The following is a 23,612-nucleotide window of genomic DNA, read 5'->3' as shown; positions in this document are numbered from 1 at the left end:
AGCTTTAGTGGATTTTACTAAATCAAGACTAGTGCCCATAATTAGCATATCATCAACATATAAAACTATAAAAACACCTTTGCTATTATGGAACTTGCTGTAAACACATCTATCAGAATCATTCACCTGAAAACCATTTGAAATCAAAGTATTATCAAATTTTTCATGCCATTGCTTGGATGCTTGTTTTAAGTCATATAATGATCGCATAAGCTTACAAACTTTATGCTCTTGTCCAAGAACGATACAGGCTTCAGGTTGTTTGATATAGATTTCTTCTTCTAAATCTCCATTCAAAAATGTTGTCTTTACATCCATTTGATGTATGACAAGCTTATAAATTGATGCAATGGCAATCAATAATATTATTGTTGCAATTCTAGCAACTGGAGAGAAAGTGTCAAAGAAATCTATATCTTTCTTTTGCTTGAAGCCTTTGACTACTAATCTGGCCTTAAATTTCTCAAGTGATCCATCAGGATTTAATTTCTTTCTGAAAATCCACTTGGTATCTAGAACCTTAGTTCCTGGTGGAAGATCAACTAATTCCCAAGTGTGGTTAGCAATTATAGAGTCTAACTCACTCTTAATTGCTTCTTTCCATAATACAACATCAGGAGATGTGATGGCTTGTTGGTATGTAACAGGATCATTATCAATAAAATATGTAAACATACCATCACCTAAATTAGGTTCTCTCCTTTGTCTTTTACTTCTTCTGAGTTGACCTTCACCACTAGGTTCAACAGGACTTTGTCTTATGAAGTCTTCATTCACCTTTTCAGATGAATCCTCAGTATTTGCCAAAGATGCATCAACACCTTGTAAAATTTTCTTCATAGGAAACATATGTTCAAAGAAATCAGCATCTCTAAATTCTATAATGGTATTTGCTCCGAAAATTCCTTCTAGAGATTTAATTACCATGAATCTATATGCTGCACTATGATGAGCATATCCAATAAAAACGCAATCACAAGTTTTAGGTCATAACTTTCTTTTCTTAGGCTCAGGTAATCCAACTTTTACCAAACAACCCCAAACCTTTAGATACTTCAGGTTAGGTTTTCTTCCATGCCATAACTCAAATGGTATTGAACCTTCTTATGAGGTATCCTGTTAAGGACATAAAAAGTTGACAATATGACTTCCCCCCGCAAGTTTAGAGGTAATCCCAAACTTATAAGCATGGAGTTCATCATCTCTTTTAGAGATCTATTTTTTCTTTCGGCAACTCCATTGGATTGAGGTTGATATGGAGCCACTGTTTCATGAATAATCCCATTCTCTTCACAAAATTATAATAAATATTAGGTATCATATTCTATCCCTCTATCAATTCTAAGCCTTTTTATTTTTCTTTCCAACTGATTTTCAACCTCAGTCTTATAGGATAAGAAGACCCGTTTTGCTTCATCGTTGGTCTGAAGAAGGTATATCTTAGTATATCAAGAACCATCATCTATAAAGGTAAAAAAGTAACTTTTACCATCTCTTAACTCATGTGATTTGAAGTCACCTAGGTCACTATGAAGTAATTCCAATAGCTCACTTTTCCTTTCCACAGAAACATGAGGCTTTTTAGTGAATTTTGCCTCAATGCAAATGGAACATTTGACTGATGGAGGGTTTGGGTTTCCATCTATCAAACCTAATTTGCACAACTTATTTATGTATAATGCACTACAATGTCCTAACCTACCATGCCAAACATCATACGAATCAACTAAGTAAACAGAACTACTAAGTACTTCATTAATAACATTGGCAATGTTCAGTACAAATAACCCACCTGAGTTATACCATTTTCTAACAAATATTGTTTTTGGTAACAGTAGCTTTATCTACCTCAAATGATAGTTTGAACCCTGCCTTGATGAGAAGAGCTCCAGATACAAGATTCTGCCGAATGTCGGGCACATGCAATACATCCTTGAGAACAAGGGGTTTTCCTGAAGTTAACTTCAGTTGAACCTGCCCCTTGCCATAGACTTGAGATGACTAGGAATTTTCCATATATACTTGTTCACCAATTCCAACTATTGAATAGTTGGAGAAGGCGTTTCGATCCCCACAGATGTGCTTGGTAGCATCTGTATTTATGATCCATTCTTTTGGTTTTTCAACCAAGTTTATCTAGGTCACCATGGCAATGAAGATTTCAGCCTCAGTTAGGTTAACCTTGGTTTTGTTCTTCTATTTTTGACATTCTTTCTTGAAATGCCCGGGTTTGCCACATACGAAACAATTTCCCTTTCTTTTCTTGAAGGTTATCCCTTTCTTAGCTTTTAAACCTTTCTTAAATTGTTTGTGTTTTTCTGACTCGACCAAATTTGCCTTAGATTGAAATTCTTTGGCCTTTTTGGTCTTATCCTTCTCCCGATTCTTCTCTTCAATTTTAATGCGGACTAAGATTTGGTCCAGGGTCCAATCTTTCCTTTTGTGCTTCATATTCATTTTGAAGTCACTCTAAAATGCTGGTAATTTCTCTAATAGAAAAGCAGAAACAAAGTTTTCTGGTAATACTATTTCTTCTTTGGCTAGTTTTGCCAGTAAGACTTGGAATTCATCAACTTGGGCAGATATGTTCATGTCATCCTTTATCGCAAATTCTAGATAATTTGCAAAAATATATTTTTTATTTTCAGCATCCTCTAGGGCATATTTCTTGTCCAATGCAATCCAAATGGACTGAGCACAATCATAGGATGCATAGAAGTGGTAAAGCTCATTGGATAAAGAATTTAGAATGCAGTTTTTGCACTGATAATTTGCCTGGATCCACGCTTGCCTATGGGCTTTGAGGATAGGGTCATCACTTTCAGTAGGTAAGGATGAGGTCAAAGCAAATGAGACAGATAGTTGCTCTAGACCAAACAACAATCTTTGTTTCCATCTTTTATAATTTGAACCATCAAATGGTTCAACTTTGTCAAGGTCAGAGATGATCCTTAGGTTCTCCATTGCAGACACAATATAATTAGCCATATCAAAAATTTTGGTCTCTCAATAAACTAAGTGTCTATGGTCTTAAGAATTGTTGAAATTTATTGTCAGAATATTGAGAGATGAAACCTAATTTGTTGCCTTGATGGTAAGAGAGCTTTCAAATTATCTCTTGCATGGATTCTTTCGTAAACCTGTAATAGAAATTGTTAAAAAAAAAAATCACGGGCTGAGTCGTGTCACTTGACACTGTCCTTAAGACCGTAGACGCCCTATGGTGCAACCGGGAATATGCGAATCGACCTCCAAGATAAAACAGCCCACCAACTCCCCTAATAATCGTGTACTCGACTACTAGACCCCTTCGAGTACTATAGGATTGTGCTCAAACTTAAAAGAACTCACACAAAGGACCTTTTCAAAAATTCAAAAGAAATTAAGAGAATGCATGAAAAACACATGCAAGCTCAAATCACACATGCACTTCTAAAGAAGGCTTGATTACTTGATTGATTGATTGATTTGCAAAGAGGCTAAGCCCTCCTCTATTTATATACGAAGGAAGATGCAATAGGAAGGAGAAATTAAGAGGAGAAATCAAGAGTTCAATAACTGAATAGAGTTTCTCTCTTCTTTAGGAGCTTCAAAGGGAGGCTACGTATGAAGTAAAAAGAATTATTATGAAGAGACATAAGTGTCTCCTAAATCAACTGAAGTGATAAGTAAATAAAGACATTAATATTAATAAAATTTATTTTGTATTTAAACCTATTTTGAATCTTAATTTGTTTTAAAATTTCATTTAAAACCAACAATCGACATGTACGACAGTCTACTAATTTGATTAATCATGCATAGACAGGGGACATGATTCGAAGTAATTAACAGTATGCAAAGCACTATATCCTTGAAAGTTTAGTGTTTAATGTGTGAAACTTGAAGTGCGAACTTGATGGAAAACTTCTGAATTGGTTGAGATGAATAAGGATGGTTTGAAGGGCTTCCCTATGTCAAAACTTGCTGCTTTTTTAAAGAAAATTCTTTACTTTATCCTAATGTCTGGATTCACTCAGAAAGATCGTTTTAGAAGAAGAACTTACTGTCCCCTTTCAATGTTTGTTTTTGAGACTTTCTGGATGTCTCCTTGACTTTATCCTAATGTTTGTTTTTGAGACTTTCAATGTTTGTACCAGAAGATACAGAATTGATGCCTCAGATCTTTCTGATGTCTGAAATTTGAATGGACCCAAAACAATTGTGTTGGATGCCCCTTCCCCTGTCCTTTCTTATGTCATTGTATAATGCCAAGGGAAATTCTTTGCTAGTTACTACCAAAATAGAAAGATTTTGTAGTGAACTGCTAGCTATATTGGAAATGGTATCTTTTTCGTGGAATTCAATTAATGTTATCTGAAGTAGAGACATGTCTTTTTTAGTTTCCTAAAATTTTAAGAAGGCTAACAAATGGTGGAGTATTATTCTGTAGGTGGATGTACTCAAACCTGAAAAGTCAATTCTAGATTCGATTTTGAGGCAAGCAAAAGGCCTTGCAATACTTACTGTTGTGAAAGTTGGCATGATGGTTACCTATAACGTTAGAATGGGGCTTGTAGTTGCTCGTAGAGAAGATGGGTCATGGTCTCCACCCTCTGCAATTTCCTCATTTGGTGTTGGATGGGGAGCTTAGGTATGGTAGTTCTTTATCTTACATTCATTGTCCTCTTGGTCCGTTCCTATCAGTCTTGAGAGCTCATCAAACTAGAAAGCAATATACTTTCAGTCTTGAAATGTCATGTCCTCTTAGTTAGTAGTTCTATTTGTTGTTGATTAAATTCCAATCTCCACTTGATGGGTCTTTAGCCCAAACTGGAAGAGCACTTGGAACATGAGCATGTTCCAGGGATGGTGGTTCAAATCCATCAAAGCCCTTTTTATTCAACTGTTCATAGCATAGTCAATTATGACACTAATCCACACAAGAACCCAAAATTAATGGCATCTTTGAAATTTGACAAAAATTTTATATGTATGTACTTAAATTAAATGGATATGGATTTTTTACCATATGTAGAGATCTCTGTTGTTTGAACATGCCCGTACTATGAGTTTTGCTTTGTTGAAGTAACATAGCACCACTTAGTGCTAATTTTGTATTTTTTATGGACACATGAAAAATTGGGAAAGACTTTCTTTTGAGAATTTTAATCCAATTTTTTTATTATCTTATTTTTTATAAAGTCATCTTAAATGTATGCATATGTTGTATAACAAAACAAAGTTAAAATATTTTTTCAAACAAAATTCAAGTAGAATCCAAATGACAGACTCAAGGTAACCAAACAGTCTTACATATGGATTCAGAAGGATTCCACCTGACAGACCCAGGGCAACCAAACAATTTTCAACTGGATTCCACCTAATGGACCCAGGATAACCAAACAGATTTTTTATCCGAATCCAAATCCACATAAACCACATTCTTAAGAAACTAATTCAATTTTAGAATCCAACTCATCTGACACCTTCAACCAAATACAACCTTAGTGTTCTTGGTTGGTTTTGAGAACGGTATTCCTTGTCATTATCTCTTGACTGTGGTCTTTGTATTGTGGGATGAAGGTATCAAGGACCAGTACAACGTATTATGGACCCTATAAAATAGAGAGCTACCGTGGTGCAGTAAAACTTTCTCAAAATTTGTGGCGGTTTTATGTTTTTTAGATTTATGTTTGTCCATGGCACAAATACCGATCATTTCGCACTTGGACCCATATGTCTATTGAAGCCTACGAGCCATTTGCCCGAATCCCAAACGAGACGCAAAGTTCTAGTAGTGACACGGATAACTACCCTAATAATAAAGGGATTTCGATTTCCTAAGATAAAAAAAGTCTTCACCATCAATACCGCTGATCAGGGATTTCGGTTTCCAAAGATGAAATAGTCTTCCTCATCAACACCGCTGATCGGAATATGCAAATTATTCAACAATTTTTTAAAACATCGGACTATTCTGGCTCAATTTCAGTCTAGTTGGATTTCTTCTTTTTTGGGTCAAATTCTTCCTCAACACAAAGTGAATGAATGATAGGGGTGAGACACGCTTCTTTACAAAATGTGCACGCTAACCCAATTGCCATATGGCAGATAGAGAACGAATTGGAGCTGCAACAAGGTCGGCTTGGCCGGGTTTTATAGAACCCTAACTCAATCTTGAGTCCCCTTAGCTGCGCCTAGGCTCGACCCAATCCTGACTCAGGGCCTGAAAAATTCAACTCTAACTCACCCTCAGGGTCGGGCTGGGCTGTTCTTAGTTGGCCTTAATCATGGGGAGGGGGAAAAAACTGCATGGACTGAAATGGACCGTAGAAAAAATCAATTTTACGTAAAATAACGCTATAATAAAATGTATTATATCACTTACTTTTATATAGAATATATTACATAATAAAATGTAAGTACGTTTAAAGTTTATTATATATATTACATCAATATATATTTTATAGTATAACTTAAAATAGGGCCGGGCCGGGCTGGACCAGACTTAGCCCGAAACCTCAACCCTGGCCCGACCCAACCCTGAGACCCTGTTCATGCTCAGGATAGGATCAGGCCGACAAGGCCAAACTTTCACCCCTAGGAGGAATCCCGCTTCTTTCCATTCCAAAGAGCCCTGTGAGTTCCAAGTTTTGACTCTTCTCCCCCACTTGGGGGCACCCATGAAGCTTTAATGGTTCTTATAGGTCATGCTTGGTCTTGGTCTTGGTCTTGGTTTTTCCTGATCCATGTGGTTTGCAGGGTCATGCATGGACTCGGGTTTTACCCATGGTTTGAGATAATTGGGATTGGTTTTCACTAGTCACTGACCCTCATACTGTATTGATATTGTATCGGTGGAATGTCTTAGATAAGAGGTAACACAGTCAAAAAAACTCAATTTTTTAAAAAAACTAGGGATCGATTTGTCCCATAAAACCAATATGTGCCAATACCATATCGATATCTTATCAATTTTTCAAGTGACCGATACCTGATCTGATTTGGTATATAGTAAACCCATGGTGTTACCTGGTCTAACTAGTGGGTGGAAAGCAAAACCGTCCTCTCAAATACGTTGACCTCCAATTGTCAACATTTGATCATTGATTGGTTATGCAATGGAGGCTTGGAGGGTCAGGTCAGCTACATTGTGGGCTGTATAACTGAGGTGGGCCTCCATTTGTTAAGTAGACAACAATGAGGATCTTGTGCCTATCCACGTGGCAAAATCAAGTCCCACCTACCCTCGAAGCCCCATCAGATGTCAAAAGGGAAATACTATGAAAAACAACATTATAGTGTTTTGTGACTGTTGACCTGTTGGGGGCCCATATGACCGTTGCGGGCTCGTGACCGTTGCCAGATTCAAAAAACACTTTGTTTGGCAAGCAGTATCTTAATCTTAAAGAAAGATAGAGAGGAAGGAACTGAGAAGAGAGAACGGACCCTTCGCTGCAGATTACATGGGTTGCGTTTCGTCGAAACTGTTCAGGGAGGATTTCAACCAGGAAACTCACATTGTCAATGGCGATTACACGAATCATGTCGTCTCTCTCACTTCAAGCACATACGGAGTTCTCAAACTCGACCAAGAATCCGTGAAGGAAACCGTTAAACATATGACGATGTCTCCTACTCATCTTGTGTCTCCCAGATTTCAGAAAAAGGAAATAGAAGATGCAGAAGTCATCAACACTTGGAAATTGATGGAAGATCTTGAAGACGAAATCCCCAATTCGCTACAGACCAAAAAAAGCTCCACATCACGAGTTCCAGATGCAGATTCGAGGAATCCTTGGAAATTCATCAACGAGATCAAATCTCCAAAGAAGCAGAAAAAATTCTCAGGGAAGGAAAACAAGCATCAACAGAGCGGTTATGATGGTGCGATTGGGGGAACAGCTCACTATCCCAAACAGGTACTGAAACCCTTTTCTTCTTTAGAGAACATGCCGAAGAAGACTGCACCCATTTTGAAGACACCCACAAAAATCACTCCAGTAGATCCCAATTCAAACAGTTTCAGATTCCACACCGGATTTTCAACTTCAAGAAAGAGTTTCAGTCCCCTGTTTGATCCAGAGCTCCTTGCGTCCTTTGAGAGAGAACTCAAGGAAGAGGGCGAACAGATTAAGAAGATAGTCTTTCCGGAAACAAAAATCCACAAGGCCCTTGATTCAGAATCCATGCTTGAACCCTTCGAGAAGAAATGCCCGCCTGGCGGCGAAAATGCAGTTGTCATCTACACTACCACCTTGAGAGGAATCAGAAAAACTTTCGAAGACTGCAACAACGTCCGATCCGTCATAGAATGCCATCACATCCACATGATTGAGCGTGACATTTCTATGGATTCTGGGTTTAGGGAGGAATTGAGGCGTTTGATGGGCAAAAAAGATGTTAGAGTACCTGTAGTGTTCGTGAAAGGAAGGTTGATAGGAGGAGCAGATGAGGTGGTGAAAATGGAAGAAGAGGGGAAGTTGGGAGTATTATTTCGTGGGATTCCAAGGGCCTTGGCTGGTTGCGAAGGGTGCGGTGGCCTAAGGTTTGTAATGTGTGGTGATTGCAGTGGAAGCTGTAAGGTCTTGGACGAGGACAGCAAGAAAATGGTGAAGTGTGGAGAGTGCAACGAAAATGGGTTGATCCAATGCCCTATCTGTTGTTAAAAGATGCAGAAAAAGAAATTCGAATATTTCTTTGTTTGGGAAGGTGGTATGGGTCTGGGTTTGGGTTTAAGGGATTTTGGTTCTCTGTGCTCTAGCAGCTCAATGGGTGCGAAGGTCTTGTGTACTACATTTATTCTACAAGGATCTGAAACAGTGATCAATTTGAAGAGCGTCTCTGTGCCCTCCTTGTATGTTATTACTTATTAGTCTGTGTGAACATATCTTGAATATCAAATCTTTCATTTCTTAAAATCTTCTTTGCTTTAGTTCCCTTTTTTTTAGGGGGGGGGGGGAAGGGGGGAAGCCGTTGCACGAAAATGAAGAAAAGGGTTTCAGTACCTTAGTTAGTAAATACGCGTTCTCTAAAGAAGAAAAGGGAGGCTCCTTCTTCTTCTCCATTTCTGCCGCTGCAATTAATATAGACTATAGAAGACTGTAGATGCTATTATTTTGCTAAGAGGCAGGATCAAGTTTTGGGCCCATGAAAGTGGTATCACAGTTCGATCAGTAGGGTCGACTCCAACACTGTCTGTTGAATGAGGATTACAATACAAACACAGAAATCAGACACATCTATCATAAATGTAGAAAACTTTAATCTTGATCTATAGCCTATTATCTTCCCAAAGCGTGTTGAAGTAAAATCAGACACATCTTGATCACAAATGTGGAAGACTTTCTTCTTGATCTATGGCCTATTCTCCTAATTGTTCAATGATGGCCTTCAAATTTCTTAGATGTTCAAATTTGGAATGCCAATAAAAGATTGAATAGAGGTCCTAAATGCATGATGTGGTTTCCATGAATCTTCAAGGGGAGGAGAGGTCCCAACATGAATTTTTTTTCGGCCATATACAGTTAGTATTCATTAAGCAGTTTTCTGTTCTAGACTTCTAGTATATGATATCCCAAGGACTGCTATGGGTACATTATAGATGACATTATTTTCCTTTCCTTGTAAGTGTTTTTTGTTTTTTTAAATCATAAAAAGGATATCATTGCTTCGAAGTGGGTCTGGTGCATCGAAGTAAAAATGAAAAAAGAAGCAACAGCAGTTCTGTTATTAAGTCAGGAATGTAAGTGTTGGAAGAAATTTTGATTTGGTTCTGATAGCCTGGAATAGAAGGTCTACTTGATTGAAGTTATTGCTGTCCAAACTCGTGAACCTCATTTCTAATAACAGTCTTTGATCAGATTGTCTTTGAAAGGCCTCACAGATTTACTGAATTCTTTATCTTTAAAAAATGGGTCTGCCTCTCAACCCCCTGATAGTTTTCCTCTATTTTGTATTTTTAAGCCCTAACTTGAAAATGATCATTGTATCCCAAGATAGTTGAAAGATAGGTTAGGAAGATGAAAATCATTTCTAATAATGCTCGCAAAGAAAGTCAGAAAGATTGACAGCTAACAGCTTATGCTTGTTGGCAAAAGAGCATGCATGTCCCCCCCTGTTGGTGTATTTCTAATACCCAAGGTATGTACATTATGAGATCTCCTAATTATGAGAGACAATGGTACAAAACAGTTTTGCAGTAGTTCTAAACAATAAATAAACCAATGCTTGTTTGAGCCCCACCATTTATTTCTTGTTAACCAGGGACCTCAAACCTACCTCCTCTTCTTCTTAATAACTGGGTGGGTACTGAGATATTTCTCTGCTGTTCTGGCAAAGAGGTCTGAAATGGTTTTTAAGAATAGTAAGATTCAGCAAAATCAAATGTCCAAGTGAGGCAGGACTTCTTCTTTCTCTCTATACTTTCCATCTACCAAGTATACGATACAAAGGAGCATGTAATTAGAGTGCTAACGTATACTGATCTAAGCACCTCTCAGTGGAGTCCTCATAGTTACTGAAGTTCTATCTACACAAAAAATGGTGATTGCAAAAAATATATATCGAGATTATAAAGTAAACAAAATTATTGCCATTCAACATCTTCTGGCACCTTCATTATCTTTTCTCTCCCCCCTCCCCTTCCCCCTAATAGGTGATGAACAATATTAATCTAATTTAATTACTAAAGTGAGTTCAAATCAAGAACTAAGATGTTTGTAGGACAATGAATACAATAACATGCCTGATTACCATAGAAAACCAGGAATCATTTTGTTTGTCTTGTTTCATATGTCGTCGACCAATTCCAAATATGCCTAATCACTGAAATGTCTTTCCTCAAGATTGTAATTAGCACAGCCATATGGGAGGAGTGACTATAATCTCTGAATCAGAAATCAACCAAAGAATCCTTTGATTGAACTGCCTGAGCTGCTTGGCCTGTAGTAGGTATCTGGTTCACTGCTTTAGGTATTAGCACCATGACTTTCAGCCTAAATGGTTTCAATTTCAACCAATCCGTAGTTGACAGTCAAGGTCGTGTAATAACACTTGGACTGATCATCAAACGTGCTAACCTTGGTACGGAAGTAATGCATGAACGCTCACAAGCCATCAAAAGCTTATTTGAGGATATCCCTTCTTAAATGCATCATTGTGATAAGATTGCATAAACGTCTTCTAGCCTAAGAATCAAAGCTTCTGTTTCTATGAGAATCCCGCCTAGATGAAAGATCATATGTGTTGCCCTCGAGTTGCTTCATGAAAAATAGGATATGCATGTAATAGAAGCCCTCTATTGATGTAAACAGAGGGCGAGGGGTAAAAGCTGTTGGTTGAAGGCATAGGTAATGAATGGGCTTGTTCAGGCATGAGAATTGCCCATTTATTCCGGAATAATCTTTTTAGGAGGGACAATTTAACACATTTCTGCCAAATCCCTCTATTATTAAGTACAGCTGGTTCCATTTCGATGTGTTTCGATTCTTCTAAGTAAGAGAGGTTTGATGCTTCTTAATCCATTGTATTAATTCCACTTCCTACTCACAGTATGCTCTTTCTGACCTGATAGTTGAACTGAATTCACAGTTGAGTAAACTGCCTGCCTTACTGAGTTGAGGCAAATTGGTCTGGCCCAACATTCTAAGCTTTCTCCTGTTTAGGTTTAAAACATTTGAGTTAAACTCTTAGTGATTAGCTACCCCCAACTTTTTTTTATTCTTTAACAGTCTTTAGTTGTTGATTTATCAGGGTGTTGCATTACAACTAATTTTAGTTTGCTAGATTCTGAGGTAAAACTTGATTTAAGATTGTTCACAAATTTGAGGAGCATAGGAGACAAAAATTGTGGAGGGTTTCAACAGTTACTCGGTATTTGAGAAAAGCAACGGGGGCATCTTCGGAAATAAATTTATTCCTAAGAGCGGGAAAGACCGAAAGGGCAGTGGTGTATATATATATAATGCCCTGCGTACAGCGACAACTACAAACAACAAATTTTGTTGTTTTTAGGGTTTGACAAAGAAAGAAGACGATGGCGAAAGCTGCAACAGAGATGGAAGAGCTTCCGAGGACTATCGTGCGCAGGGTGGTGAAAGAGAAGATCTCCCGGTTATCCGAGGAAGTAGAAATCTCTGTTAACAAAGACGCTCTTCTCGCTTTCTCCGAGAGTGCCAGGATCTTCATTCATTATCTCTCTGCTACGTAAGGCCTCACTCATCATGGCTTCTAATCTCGGTTTCGTCTCTTTCTTTGTTACAGTTCTTCTCACATCCCTCTAATTAATTACCCTTTTTAGACTGATCTGTCAGTGCCAATTAGTCTTTTTCTTCTTCATTTTCTTCTTATTTCTTCACTGAATTGAACTTTATTCAAGACCACCACTTGCAGGGCAGATGACATATGCAAAGATTCGAAGAGACAAATTATCAATGCGGACGATGTTTTGAAAGCGATTGAAGAAATTGAATTTCCAGAGTTTATTGGGCCTCTCAAAGCCTCTTTAGATGGTTGGTGAAATCTTCTTTTTTCTTTTGTCTTTTGATTTCATTTGATCAGTTAAATCTTCTCTCTTGATTTCTTCATACCTCATGGCAAAAAACAAATTTTAATTTATTGTTTAAAAACAATTCGTGCAGGGCTGCATCCTAATCAGATCTAAGCTAATACATATTCTTTAAGGAACAATAGGTACTTGGACTTTAAAGAACAATAGATACTTGGAAAGAGTCCTGAGTCACACCAATGGACGATTATAGGTTCTTTTAATTAGGCATGGTTCCCAACTTTATTGCAAACAATGAACAGGATGATGAACTTTATAAAAAAATGTCTTCCCCTAACTAATTCCATACCAAAATTACAATTTCAGGGAAAATTCTTGGAGGATTTATAACCATATTTATGCAAGGTAACACTCACATAATCTTGAAAGTAGAATAATACCTTGTCATTTCTTTAAATGAGGATGGGATAATGAAGAAGCATTTGTGTTCCCAAGCTATAGGTGAGACTGGAGATAATCTAGACTAAGCATGTTCAATAACCATGTCCCCAAAGAGTGGGGCTTTTGATGGGATAAACATTCTTGCTTCCATAATAGAGAGTGAGATACTGAGCTGTTTGGTAATCTAGACTAAACAATGTTCAAATGCCAGTTGCCAGGGATAAGGGAAGTGTAGAATACTATCCAGAATGTCTAATGGATGCAGGTTACAAAGTGGGCCCCTCTTAAGAGAACCGTAAGTTTGGAGGCTTTTCAAGGTGCCTTTTCCCCGTGCACAGATAAGACAGTGTATCTCATTGCTCATACCCCCAAATATGTTGATGATTAGAAGGACCTAAAAGCTGAAGGAGAAAAATAAAGTTCTTGAATGAAATTATGCTGTGCATCTCCCCCAAAGTGATAAAATCAATAAAAATGGTTTATATGGGGGAGAAAATTTATTGTGACGGATGTGTTACAAAGGGGTTGTTCACTTTGTATCTTGTGTAAACTCTTTCAACATTTTGTGTATTAGGTCAGAAAATTACAATAATATTAGCACAACCATGTCATGGTTGATACCCATGATATCTATCAAACAAGACAACCATGTCATGAGTGATAATATCAACCAAGCTGAAGGAGAAGAAATCTATATTGGTGAGAGGTGTTGTAGTTCTCTGATTGTTTCTTCCACATGAGGAAGTTGTACTAGAGATATGGCATGACTTAAACTTCAATGCTTCTCTTTACTTAAAATCCTTTCTTGATGTTTGTTTCCTGCTCCCTGACCATAGTCATTGCCTCCTCTCATCTTCTCCTTTATCATGCCTATGAGTAAGGTAATTTTAACATTCTTCAAGCAAGAGAAGAAATCAACATTGATGCTCTTCTTTCTTTCCCATGAGGAAGTCGTTGAAAACAAGGTTCGAAAACTTGTCTCATTTTAGTTTTATAACCAGGTAGAAACCATCAAAACTTCGAAATTTTGGTGAAATTTCGTCAAGCCAATGCTTTTTTTTTTTGTTTCATTTTGATGTTTCAGTTGGCAAATGGCCATTGTTGGTTCCAAAACTCTAGGATAAGCTTGTTTTAGGCTTAATAAACACGTTTAAATCTTCAAATTTTTTTTAAAAAAACACCTAATTTAGTGTTTTGGATCTGCACCCTTTGTTGGCAGTAAACGTCGAACCTTCATGTAATATTGCCTATTATGCACATTGTTTGAGTGTTATGAGACATAATTGGCAAGTATAACAAGTAAATTATGCAAAAATGGATGAAGTCACTTGATATTAAATAATTATTTAAGAAATAGTTAAAGACTTAAAGTAGAAACTACAAAGTTCAGTGAAGAATACATATTACCTAGGCACCCAAGTACAGGTAAACAATACATATGTCATAGACACCCTAGTCTTACATGTTTCAACAATACAATATTGTGAGTCTGTGACGTGCTAGATCGAGTCACTCATGCTTCGATGGAGCCAACATGCATTGTCCTCCTTTTGCATGACATATACATGCCACGTCATAATGTTCGAGAAGAAACGAGAGTCCTCCACAGCTGCACTGTAAATGGTCTCATCTACATACTGCATGTAACCTACTATCCTAGAGTATAGGTCATCGTAATGTGAAGAACTAACCATTGATCCACTTTCATAAGATGGGAACGAATGCATGTGCGGCTGGTGGGCTGTGTAAGAAAATTTGTCAATAAAGGGCAATCTAGTATGTCTCTGTGTTTATGTGTGGTCGTCATACTTAAGACTGGGAATGGATGAAGAAGATATATGCTCCCCTTTGCCAGTTAAATAACCATATGCATTGTGCTCCGACCGACCAATCGCTCTCTCCAGTAAAGGATGGGGCATACCAGTGCCCATTCTCTCTATTGTCCCCTAAACACATCTCCAAGAGTGATAGACAAGGTATCAACATCTATGTAATCAGCTTGTCCATTTGCTCCAAACCGGCGATGATGCCCTCTTGTATAGCCTGCACAAGTGGCTGGACGTGCTCCATGGTGATTGGGTCTCCCCAGTGAATCGAACCGGCTCCAACTCTGGCTCCTTCATCTCCTCTACCTAGTCATACTCCTATCGAAGTCTTGCATATCTATCACCACCCCCACCATCATCATCGCCGCCGCCGCAGCCGCCACCAACATCATCGTCATCTCCATCACCCCCATGAGTAGACAGTGGCGGTAGTCTAACCACCTGAGGAAGTGGACCAGTCAGGATCATCATCATCATCCCTGCCAAGTGTAGGTTCAAACAGTCGAGGTATCTGTGAGTGTATCTAACCCTTTCTAGCCATGTACTCATCCATATCAACACCCATCTCACTGGCTATATGGGGGTCCGGCCTACCCCCAGCCTGATCCATCATCGGGTCACCTCTATCCCTCACCTACTCCATTAAGGGATCCTCATCATTTGACTAGATCTGGAAAATGTCCACGAGCTTGATTTGGGATGTGTCATTCACCATACCCATGTGTATGTACTGCATCTTCAGCCTCATATTACAAAAACAACAACAAACACAGCCTTATCCCTACTTAATGGGGTCGGCTGCATAGATCCAAACAAACAATGTATATAGAACTGAGGTCTAAACAAACAAAAAAGAGGGGGGGAATGGAGATATGGGAAAAGAGGGATAGGACATGAGATGAGAAATGAAAATGGACACTGACGAATGGCGATGGAAAATAAAAGAAATATGAAAGAAGAAAGAGGTACAACCCAGCAAATCCGGATCATCTCTGCTCAATGGGGTCTGCTACATGGATCCTACCTTACAATAGGTTCTATCCGAGGTCATACTTTGTACAAGGCCTATACTGTGCATGTCCTTCCTCACAATCTTCAGCCTCATATTATAGTGTACACACACCAAGTTAGCTAGACGTTGTGAACCTAATCGGGTGCGCCTCTTTGAGTGGATGAGCAAAAACGTACTCCAGTGTCGTTCACAGCCGGAGGCGGAACATGTTTGGGATAGAACCTTGATTGCTATCCTTAAATTTTCTGCCAAAACTCCTTGATCCATCCCAGAAAGTTTTAATTTATACCCATTTTGGGAAAATTGTATATTTTTAGGAACTCATTCAGAGTAATTACGTATTATATTCGTAAAAAACTACTCAACTCACCTCATTGTTGCAAACAACTTGTTGGTTTTTATCTGGCTCCAACTTTGCAACCACTATCTTTACTGTTTCTATTAGGTCCGAATTCATCCCAAGTCTATGGCTATTTTGATACTTGGGGTTTTGGTAGTATGCTGAAAATTGACATATGGATTTTGTCAATGTATTACATATTCTATAAATAATAAAATGTAATGTGAATTAGACACATAAATAAAATACTCACAAGCCTTATGTAGTGGATGCCTAAGTTGAAGCTCCTAGTGGTCCTTGATAATCTTCAAGAAGGATCGACTGCCACGTGGCCTCGCATCGTAGACTCTTTCATCGTGTCCACAACATTATGCAATTGTGGTATGGTGGGCTTGAAAGCAAAGTCCACCATCCTCAAGACCGATACAATTGGGCCTAACACTTTCACCACCTTACTCAACTCGACCCAAAATTCCTTGGACGCAATGGTTGCCTGTACTGCCCTACCACCAAGGGAACTCGACTCCCTCCATTCAAACCATTCTTCAAATGCGAACATAGCTCTAAGTTCGGCCTTCTTTGTCTCAAAGCTCTTTAATGCAATGTAGTTTATAGTGAATCTGGTTATTCCAGGCCTGACCAAGTCCCCACCACACTTCTTCCTAAAATGGTTCAGTGTAAACTCATGGTTGTAGACAAAGGTGCTCACATATGTCTGGCTCTCTTAATTACACTTTGCACCAATTTTGCCATCCCCATATCCTTCAGCTTTAATTCAATAAAATGAGTTGCATAAGGTGTCTAGAAGAGTTGGTACTTAATGTTATTCATAAACTTATAACTGGCCTTCTTGAAGTTGCTTCCATTGTCCGCCACAATCTGGACAACATTCTCCATCCCCGCATCCCCAACCACTTCCTTTAACAACTTATAAATGTATTTTGCATCCTCTCTCCTTGGATGTATCCACAGATTTGAGGATATTGTCCTCCTGTCACAGAAAACCATAAAGTTTATGGCGGATTTTCTTGTGAGGCCTAGTCCTACCATCAGACATAATTCACAACCCCGTAGCCCTCCCACATCACCTTCAGCTCATCTATATAGTCATGGAATTCTTTTTGCTGTTGAGGCAAATTCACATTCATCACCTCATATGCGGTGGACCCCTTGACCTCTAAGCCAGCCTCAACAACCGAGTCTAGCATTGTCTGGTAATAAGGCCCTGTAGTGATGTTTTCTGGAATGTTGTGGAATAACAACCACTTAGGCACAGACTTCCTAACCATCCCTTCATATTTACCCCACATCTCCTTAATTTTACGTTGCTTGATGATTTTTTTTCCTGTAGTATGGGGTCCACTCATGGTAGGACCACTGGAGGTAGAGGTCGAGGTGGAGCTACCCTAGTACTCTGTGATCTCATAAAGGGAAATATAGGCTGCCTACCAAATGGAGCAATTCCTTCACTACCACTACCACTACCACCTGCCATAGACGTACCAGGTCCTACTTTGTGTCTGCCCTGCTCCTCTTGGAGGGTAATGTAGTCCTAGATTGGTAGCAGACGAATTAGGAGCCAATCAACCAGGATCTGTTATGAACAGGTGAATCAGCTAGGTCAAAGTAAGGTTTTTGGTGAAATTAGGGTTAGGGTTTGATGTATGGGTTATGTCAAGTCAAGGTAGGGGAGTCTTCCAGTGAAGGTCCTGAGATGTTTTAATGGATGGAAGTCTGTAAACTTAAATGGGCAGCAACTTAGGATTAGGGTTTCAGATTTTGGAAAAGAGGAAGGAGGAGAATCTAGGGTTTAGAGTGGGAGGATGGAGCTAGGGTTTAGATTAAGTGCTATAGGGGCAGAGATGGTAATTCGGTTTTGGGTTGGTGTGGTTTTGATGGGTGGATTGGTCCGTGCAGGTTTTAGGTTATGGGAAATTTAAGAAACAAAAAGGGGGAAAACTAGGGGGTTTGGTGGTTTAGAAAGTTAGAAGAAGAAAGATTAGAGTTGGGATGAATCAAACTCATTGTTGTTGCAGAATTTCCTTGGCAGCAGCTTGTTTGATTGATAAACTTGAATAAAAATTGAATGCACTAGAACTTGAAGGAAATCTTCAAAGAACTTGAAGGAGAGCTTCAAAAGAAACCACCCGGGCTTCCCACCACAAGGTGTCAATCGTATCAAACACTGATTCTTTCAAACGATCCACCCGGGCTTCACATCGCAAGGTGTCGATTTGATCAAACACCAATCCCACCAGCCTTGATCAAACACAAGACAAAAATCTTCAATGGAGAAGAAGAGTAGCATTTCCAACCCTCATATGTTTTCAGCTATGGCCTTAAGCAGTCTCCACAGGTACCATTGTGCATACCATCACATCTGTGGCATTCCCAACCAAATGTTGTTTCAGTCTTGTGGCCCCACCTGACAATCCTCTTGTGACAGTAGTTACATTCTGTTTTTATTTTGTCACCATTAATGGGAGTACCATGTAGCCTTGCCAATCTCCCCTCATCACCTCCCTTGCCTCCTACCCTACCTCCTCTCTGCCTCTTCCCCTATTGCTTCCCCCGTCGCGTTCCCTGTTAGCCATTATCTCATCTCGTTATTGTTGCATAAAGAAAAAAGAAGTCATTATTAACTAAGAAACATCAAACTGAGACCACTAAAACAACTATTTTGGCTTTTATTATTTTCCTCCTAATCCTTATATTTTTGTCATCGAGAAATGTTCTATGTGGGGGAGTGTATACGCCTAGACACATGGGGGGTGAAATGACTGCCTCTCTCCCATGAAAGGATGTAATGACTGCCCTGTTGATGCTGTTGTGCGCACACCCATTGGCCCCTTCACGCGCCAGGGCCACGCTCCCCCACAAAGAACTCTTGCCCTTTTGTCATAATTAAGAATAATTTTCAGAATTTTCTTTCAATAAAATATTGGCCTAATACAAGAATTCCATATTTGTGCTCCAAATGTTGTACCATAAATTTCCTTCATTTTTCTAAACAAAACATAATATTTTCCTTATTTTTCCCCTCTTTTTTATTTTTTTTTTATATTTTCATAATTTTGGATAATTTACCAGCAAAAACACACACACACACACACATATATATATATATATATTATTGAGCCCCAATATAATTGGTCATGTTCAATGGAGACCTAGGGACAGGCCTAAAATGACCATAGAAGAAGTTGTGAGGAAAGGCATGCATAGTCTAGGTCTTGTACCAAGTATGACCTCGGATAGAGCCTATTGGAGGGCAAGGATCCATGTAGCAGACCCCATTTAGCTGAGATTCTCCTAATTTGCTGGGTTGTGCCTCTTTTCTGTTACCTTCATCTTTCTTTTTTCTTATATTGTCTGTCTTTCAATTGTCATTTTCCATTTTTCATTTCTCATCTCACTTCCCATCCCTCTTTTCCCATCTCTTCATTCCCCTTTTTTTTGTCTAGACCTCAGTTTTCGTTACTTTGTTTTGTTTGGATCCATGTAGCCAACCCCAGTAAGTTGGGATAAGGCTGAGTTTGTGGTTGTTGTTGAGCCCCGTCCAGTTTATGTTAACACTAATTTTTTCACATTTTTGTTATAGAAAAATCAAGTTTTTTTACTAGGGGAAATATATATATATATAAATAGAAAATAATTTCGTACACCCCCTGTAATTTACCTAAAATAGGAAAAAAACCAAGGTTTTGAAAAATGAACCTAAACGCCTCTCCTACTTATAAAGCCTGCAAAATTGACGTTCCGTTGGAAGGTAACTGTTAAGTGATGACATCATCTCTAATATTCACTTGAAATGACCCTTATACCCTCTTCAGACTTCTACCAATTGGGGAATATCTTCGTCCTCCCCAAACCTCACCCTGATCCCTATCTCTGTGCGAAGAAGAGGCGGACCAATGGTCAACTGTTTTCTTCTTCTTCACCATCTGTCAATTCACATCTGGTTCTATACTCTCAGGTGTGCTCTTTCCAACTTCTGTCCCCGATTCTCCTTCCCTGTTCATTCTTATTTCTTCTTCTTCTACCTGATCTTACCCCTGTTTTTGAACCAATTTTCCGTTCATTATATTTTCTCATATCTCACTCATTACTCATTAGTCACTGGTTTGCATTCTAACTTGGCAATTAAGTTTTTGTTGTGAATTCTTGTTTCAGACCTGTAGTTGATCTTCTACAGATTGGCAAGTTCAATACTATGCTCTATTTCTGGAATTCTCTGCAACAGACATCTGGAATTCTGCAATCTAGAGGTCTATCCATCAGCCACCTACCATTAAAATCTTTAGGCCAAACACAGTGCACTGAAGGAGTTCTCCTCCAAAGCTGTGCTGATTTTCTGGCTCCCTGTTTTGATCGGGAGGTTGAAGACAACCCAAACCCTCCCTACGATATATTTGGGGAAGCACAAAGCACGGTAGGAATAATAAGGGAGAGTGGTGGGGGGCCCCAGTGGATCTAAAAACACAATGACACTACTAACCAGGATCAATAGGGAAGAATAAAGACATAAATTAAATAGTTTTCAGAAAGTTAGAAGGGAGAAGAGAGATGGTAAAAATGTATTTTAAAAGATGATTGTACCTTCCGAAAGGCAAGTCAAACAGAGTTGTAACTCTGAGATTGGAATCGCCCAGCCCTGAATTGTTCTAAAACCAAAAAACACACAGGGAACAGCCAACATGGATGTCCGGGGCAGAAAATCAAGCTCTGCAGATGCTACAAGGTGGTAGTTGCAGGTCCAGTCCTGGTTTCAGAAATAGATCTCTCAAGAGGAGGATTGGTTGGGGATGAAAGTGTTTGAATCGCCCTATGGTAAAGTATTTAAAACCATAATCTGAGATGGGAAAGACGAGGATTAAAGGGTTCAATGCAACCACCTGTATGGCTGGCAATCTCGCCAAACAGAAACAGGAAGAAAGAAGAGGAACAAGAAAGAAAATAAAAGGGAAGAATAAAGGAGAAACAAGAAAGCGAACAAGGAAGAATGAAAAGGGTTGAATCAGGTAACAGGAGAGTTGTACTTGATTGGAAGGATGTGATTGGTGAGTAAGAGGAAGGAGAAAAGATAGAATCTTGCACCAACAATCACGCCACACCCACAGGAGGACAATCCAGAGGTTGCAGGTGTAGCCAGAGGTTGAAGAGGGTATAAGGGTCATTTCAAGTGAAAATGATAGATGATGTCATCACTTAACAGTTACCTTCTAAAGGACCGTCAATTTTGTAAGTTTTTATAAGTAGGAGGGGTGTACTAGTTCATTTTTTGAAACCTCGGGGTTTTTTCCTAGTTTAGGTAAAGTACGGGGGTGTACATGTAATTTTCCCCCTATTTTTTTTTCAAAAAATAGTTTTTGGGAAATGGTAGTTTACTCGAAATTGTTGAATGTAACCAAATCCTCCCCAATAAGTAGCAATTGTTCTCTTTGGAATGATGTGGCAACCCCCGGCAGTGTATTCCAGTAGTATGGAGTGGTGATGTGTTAAAAAATAAAGATTTCAGCAATTTTCCCCTCTCTAGGTCGAAACCAACGAAAAAGTTGAAGTTCTGTCAAAATTTCGAAATGATTCACGAGACCATGCCTTTTTATATAAGACTTTATATCTTTTCAGTGAGATGGTACAAACAGTACCGAATCTCGCCGAAATTTTGGAAACTTCGATCGAAACTGTGCAGGTCTTATATTTCGTATGTAATTTTGTTTCGAGCATGTCGAGATCTATGAGATATTCAAAATTTTGCTGAGTTCAAAATAGTAATCACCAGTATGCGATGACTTCACAACTTCTCTTTTTGATTCGATCTTTGTTGATACTTGCTCCATGCTCCCCTGTTATTATCATTGCCTCCTTTCTTCTTCCTCAATCTTCAAAGATCAAACGATGCTGCTATCTGCATTTAAAAGACGACACCTAAGCTTAATGAAAACTTATGTTGGGTTGTTTCCCCCTCTTTGAAGATCCAGATTGTTAAAAAGTGAATGTTTGATTGATTCACACCTTAACTGGTATGTATTCATCTTCAACCATCGCTCATGTAGAGTACATAAATTCTAGAAACAAGTCAGACTATCTGCATTTTAAAGACGACACCTAAGCTTGATGAAAACTTATGTTGGGTTGTTTCCCCGTCTTTGAAGATCCCGATTGTTAAAGAGTGAATGTTTGATTGATTCACACCTTAACTGGTATGTATTCATCTTCAACCATCGCTCATGTAGAGTACATAAATTTTAGAAAAGTCAGACTAAAAGTAGTGGTGGTCCATGCCGGCATCTGAGGGCGATTCAGTGAATATTTATTTAGGATGGGGGCAGATGCATGAAGGACGATGATGATCAGTGACTAGTAAATAGGGGTCTGAGGCAGAGAGGGCTGCTGAAGCCACTTTTCCTGTAGACATGAGGATTCAGAAACCTTATTCTTCAACTATATCTAGAGAGATCATGTAGAATGAGTAATTGCACTTGAGTTAATCAGGTTTGGGGTTGGCTTCCTTCTATATTCTCAAATAATACTCTTTTGACAATATTACTATAATAAACGTTTTCAGTATCAGAACTTCTGTTAATTTGGACAGGATACTCAAACTCTGTTTTCAGGGTTTTGGGAAATGAAGATTCTTACCATTTCCTATACAAATAGCCACATTATGTCCGTACTTGTGCTTCTTGTTCAGTTTGTGATACTTTTTGCAGCTGCCATTTCTAGCCCACACTTTTGTGTCGGTTACCATTACATGCAATTTGGCCTCTTAACGAATCCTTCTTATCCAATGTGTACAGAGAAGATTCTTTTAGCATTTCCGATTACTCTTTTTTACTTGGTGCCTTGCAGCTTTTAGAAGAAAGAATGCTGCAAAGAAAGCAGTAGCAGCAAAGACAAAGGTTGTGAGCAAGAAAAGGAAAATGGAAAACAAGCCCCCAGAGCAAAATGGAGATAGAGAGGTTGAGGAAGGTGATGGTGAAGATGGCAATGAAGGCGATGGTGCCAATGTTAATGACTGAGGGAAAGTAATTCTATTATGTCACTATAATATCTGTTTACCATTTTTGTACAGAGAAGTGATGCTGTAAAATGTCAATGGCATCATTTGCAAGCTAAAAGTTGTTATACCAGGCATATGCTTGCTGGTTCTCAAAACAGGCGACTTGCATTTGTTATTTTGCATGTTTTTCCACTTGGATGTTTTCCATTCTTAGACTGAGATGCAATGAACAAATTGGCTTCAATGTGCACAACCCAGTTGATCCCACATCAACTATTACTCCATTTCATGCTGTGGCATGCTTAACTCTAGAGACATGCTTTGTCCTGGTCAGAGGCTCTACATGTTCGACCTGAAGTTGTGATAGTAAATCCTATTCTTGAAGAGCTCTTCATCCGAAGGTGAGCTAATCAGCTGGTGAGGAAATGTGTAAGCCACTGCCTTCGTTTCAGCATGTCCCAAACTGTACTCTAGGAATTCTCCCACAAATCTACCATCGT

At 38.8% G+C, this 23,612-nt stretch overlaps 2 protein-coding genes across 2 annotated transcripts; both read left to right on the top strand.

Moving 5' to 3' along the window:
- The first annotated feature begins 7,413 nt into the window (after positions 1–7,413).
- Positions 7,414–8,654, top strand: LOC122649509 (uncharacterized protein At3g28850-like). Its single transcript, XM_043842691.1, has one exon. It carries the CDS (start codon positions 7,449–7,451, stop codon positions 8,649–8,651), a length of 1,203 nt encoding a protein of 400 aa, XP_043698626.1. The 5' UTR covers positions 7,414–7,448; the 3' UTR covers positions 8,652–8,654.
- A 3,316-nt stretch (positions 8,655–11,970) lies between these two features.
- Positions 11,971–23,223, top strand: LOC122649697 (DNA polymerase epsilon subunit 3). The gene is made up of 3 exons (XM_043842934.1): positions 11,971–12,189; positions 12,376–12,494; positions 22,962–23,223. The coding sequence occupies exons 1-3, from the start codon at positions 12,020–12,022 to the stop codon at positions 23,129–23,131; spliced, it is 459 nt and encodes a 152-aa protein (XP_043698869.1). The 5' UTR covers positions 11,971–12,019; the 3' UTR covers positions 23,132–23,223.
- The last annotated feature ends 389 nt before the right edge of the window (positions 23,224–23,612 follow it).

The sequence above is a fragment of the Telopea speciosissima genome, chromosome 2, assembly GCF_018873765.1.
Source record: "Telopea speciosissima isolate NSW1024214 ecotype Mountain lineage chromosome 2, Tspe_v1, whole genome shotgun sequence".
Classification (NCBI taxonomy): domain Eukaryota; kingdom Viridiplantae; phylum Streptophyta; class Magnoliopsida; order Proteales; family Proteaceae; genus Telopea; species Telopea speciosissima.
Note: the sequence above shows the minus strand (reverse complement) of the source record. Positions and strands in the feature narration are given on the sequence as shown.

Coding starts and splice junctions, on each gene's coding strand:
- LOC122649509 (XM_043842691.1), top strand. CDS start 7,449: ATGGGTTGCGTTTCGTCGAAACTGTTCAGGGAGGATTTCAACCAGGAA.
- LOC122649697 (XM_043842934.1), top strand. CDS start 12,020: ATGGCGAAAGCTGCAACAGAGATGGAAGAGCTTCCGAGGACTATCGTG. Junction 12,190..12,375: donor ATTCATTATCTCTCTGCTAC/GTAAGGCCTCAC, acceptor CACCACTTGCAG/GGCAGATGACATATGCAAAG. Junction 12,495..22,961: donor TCTCAAAGCCTCTTTAGATG/GTTGGTGAAATC, acceptor GGTGCCTTGCAG/CTTTTAGAAGAAAGAATGCT.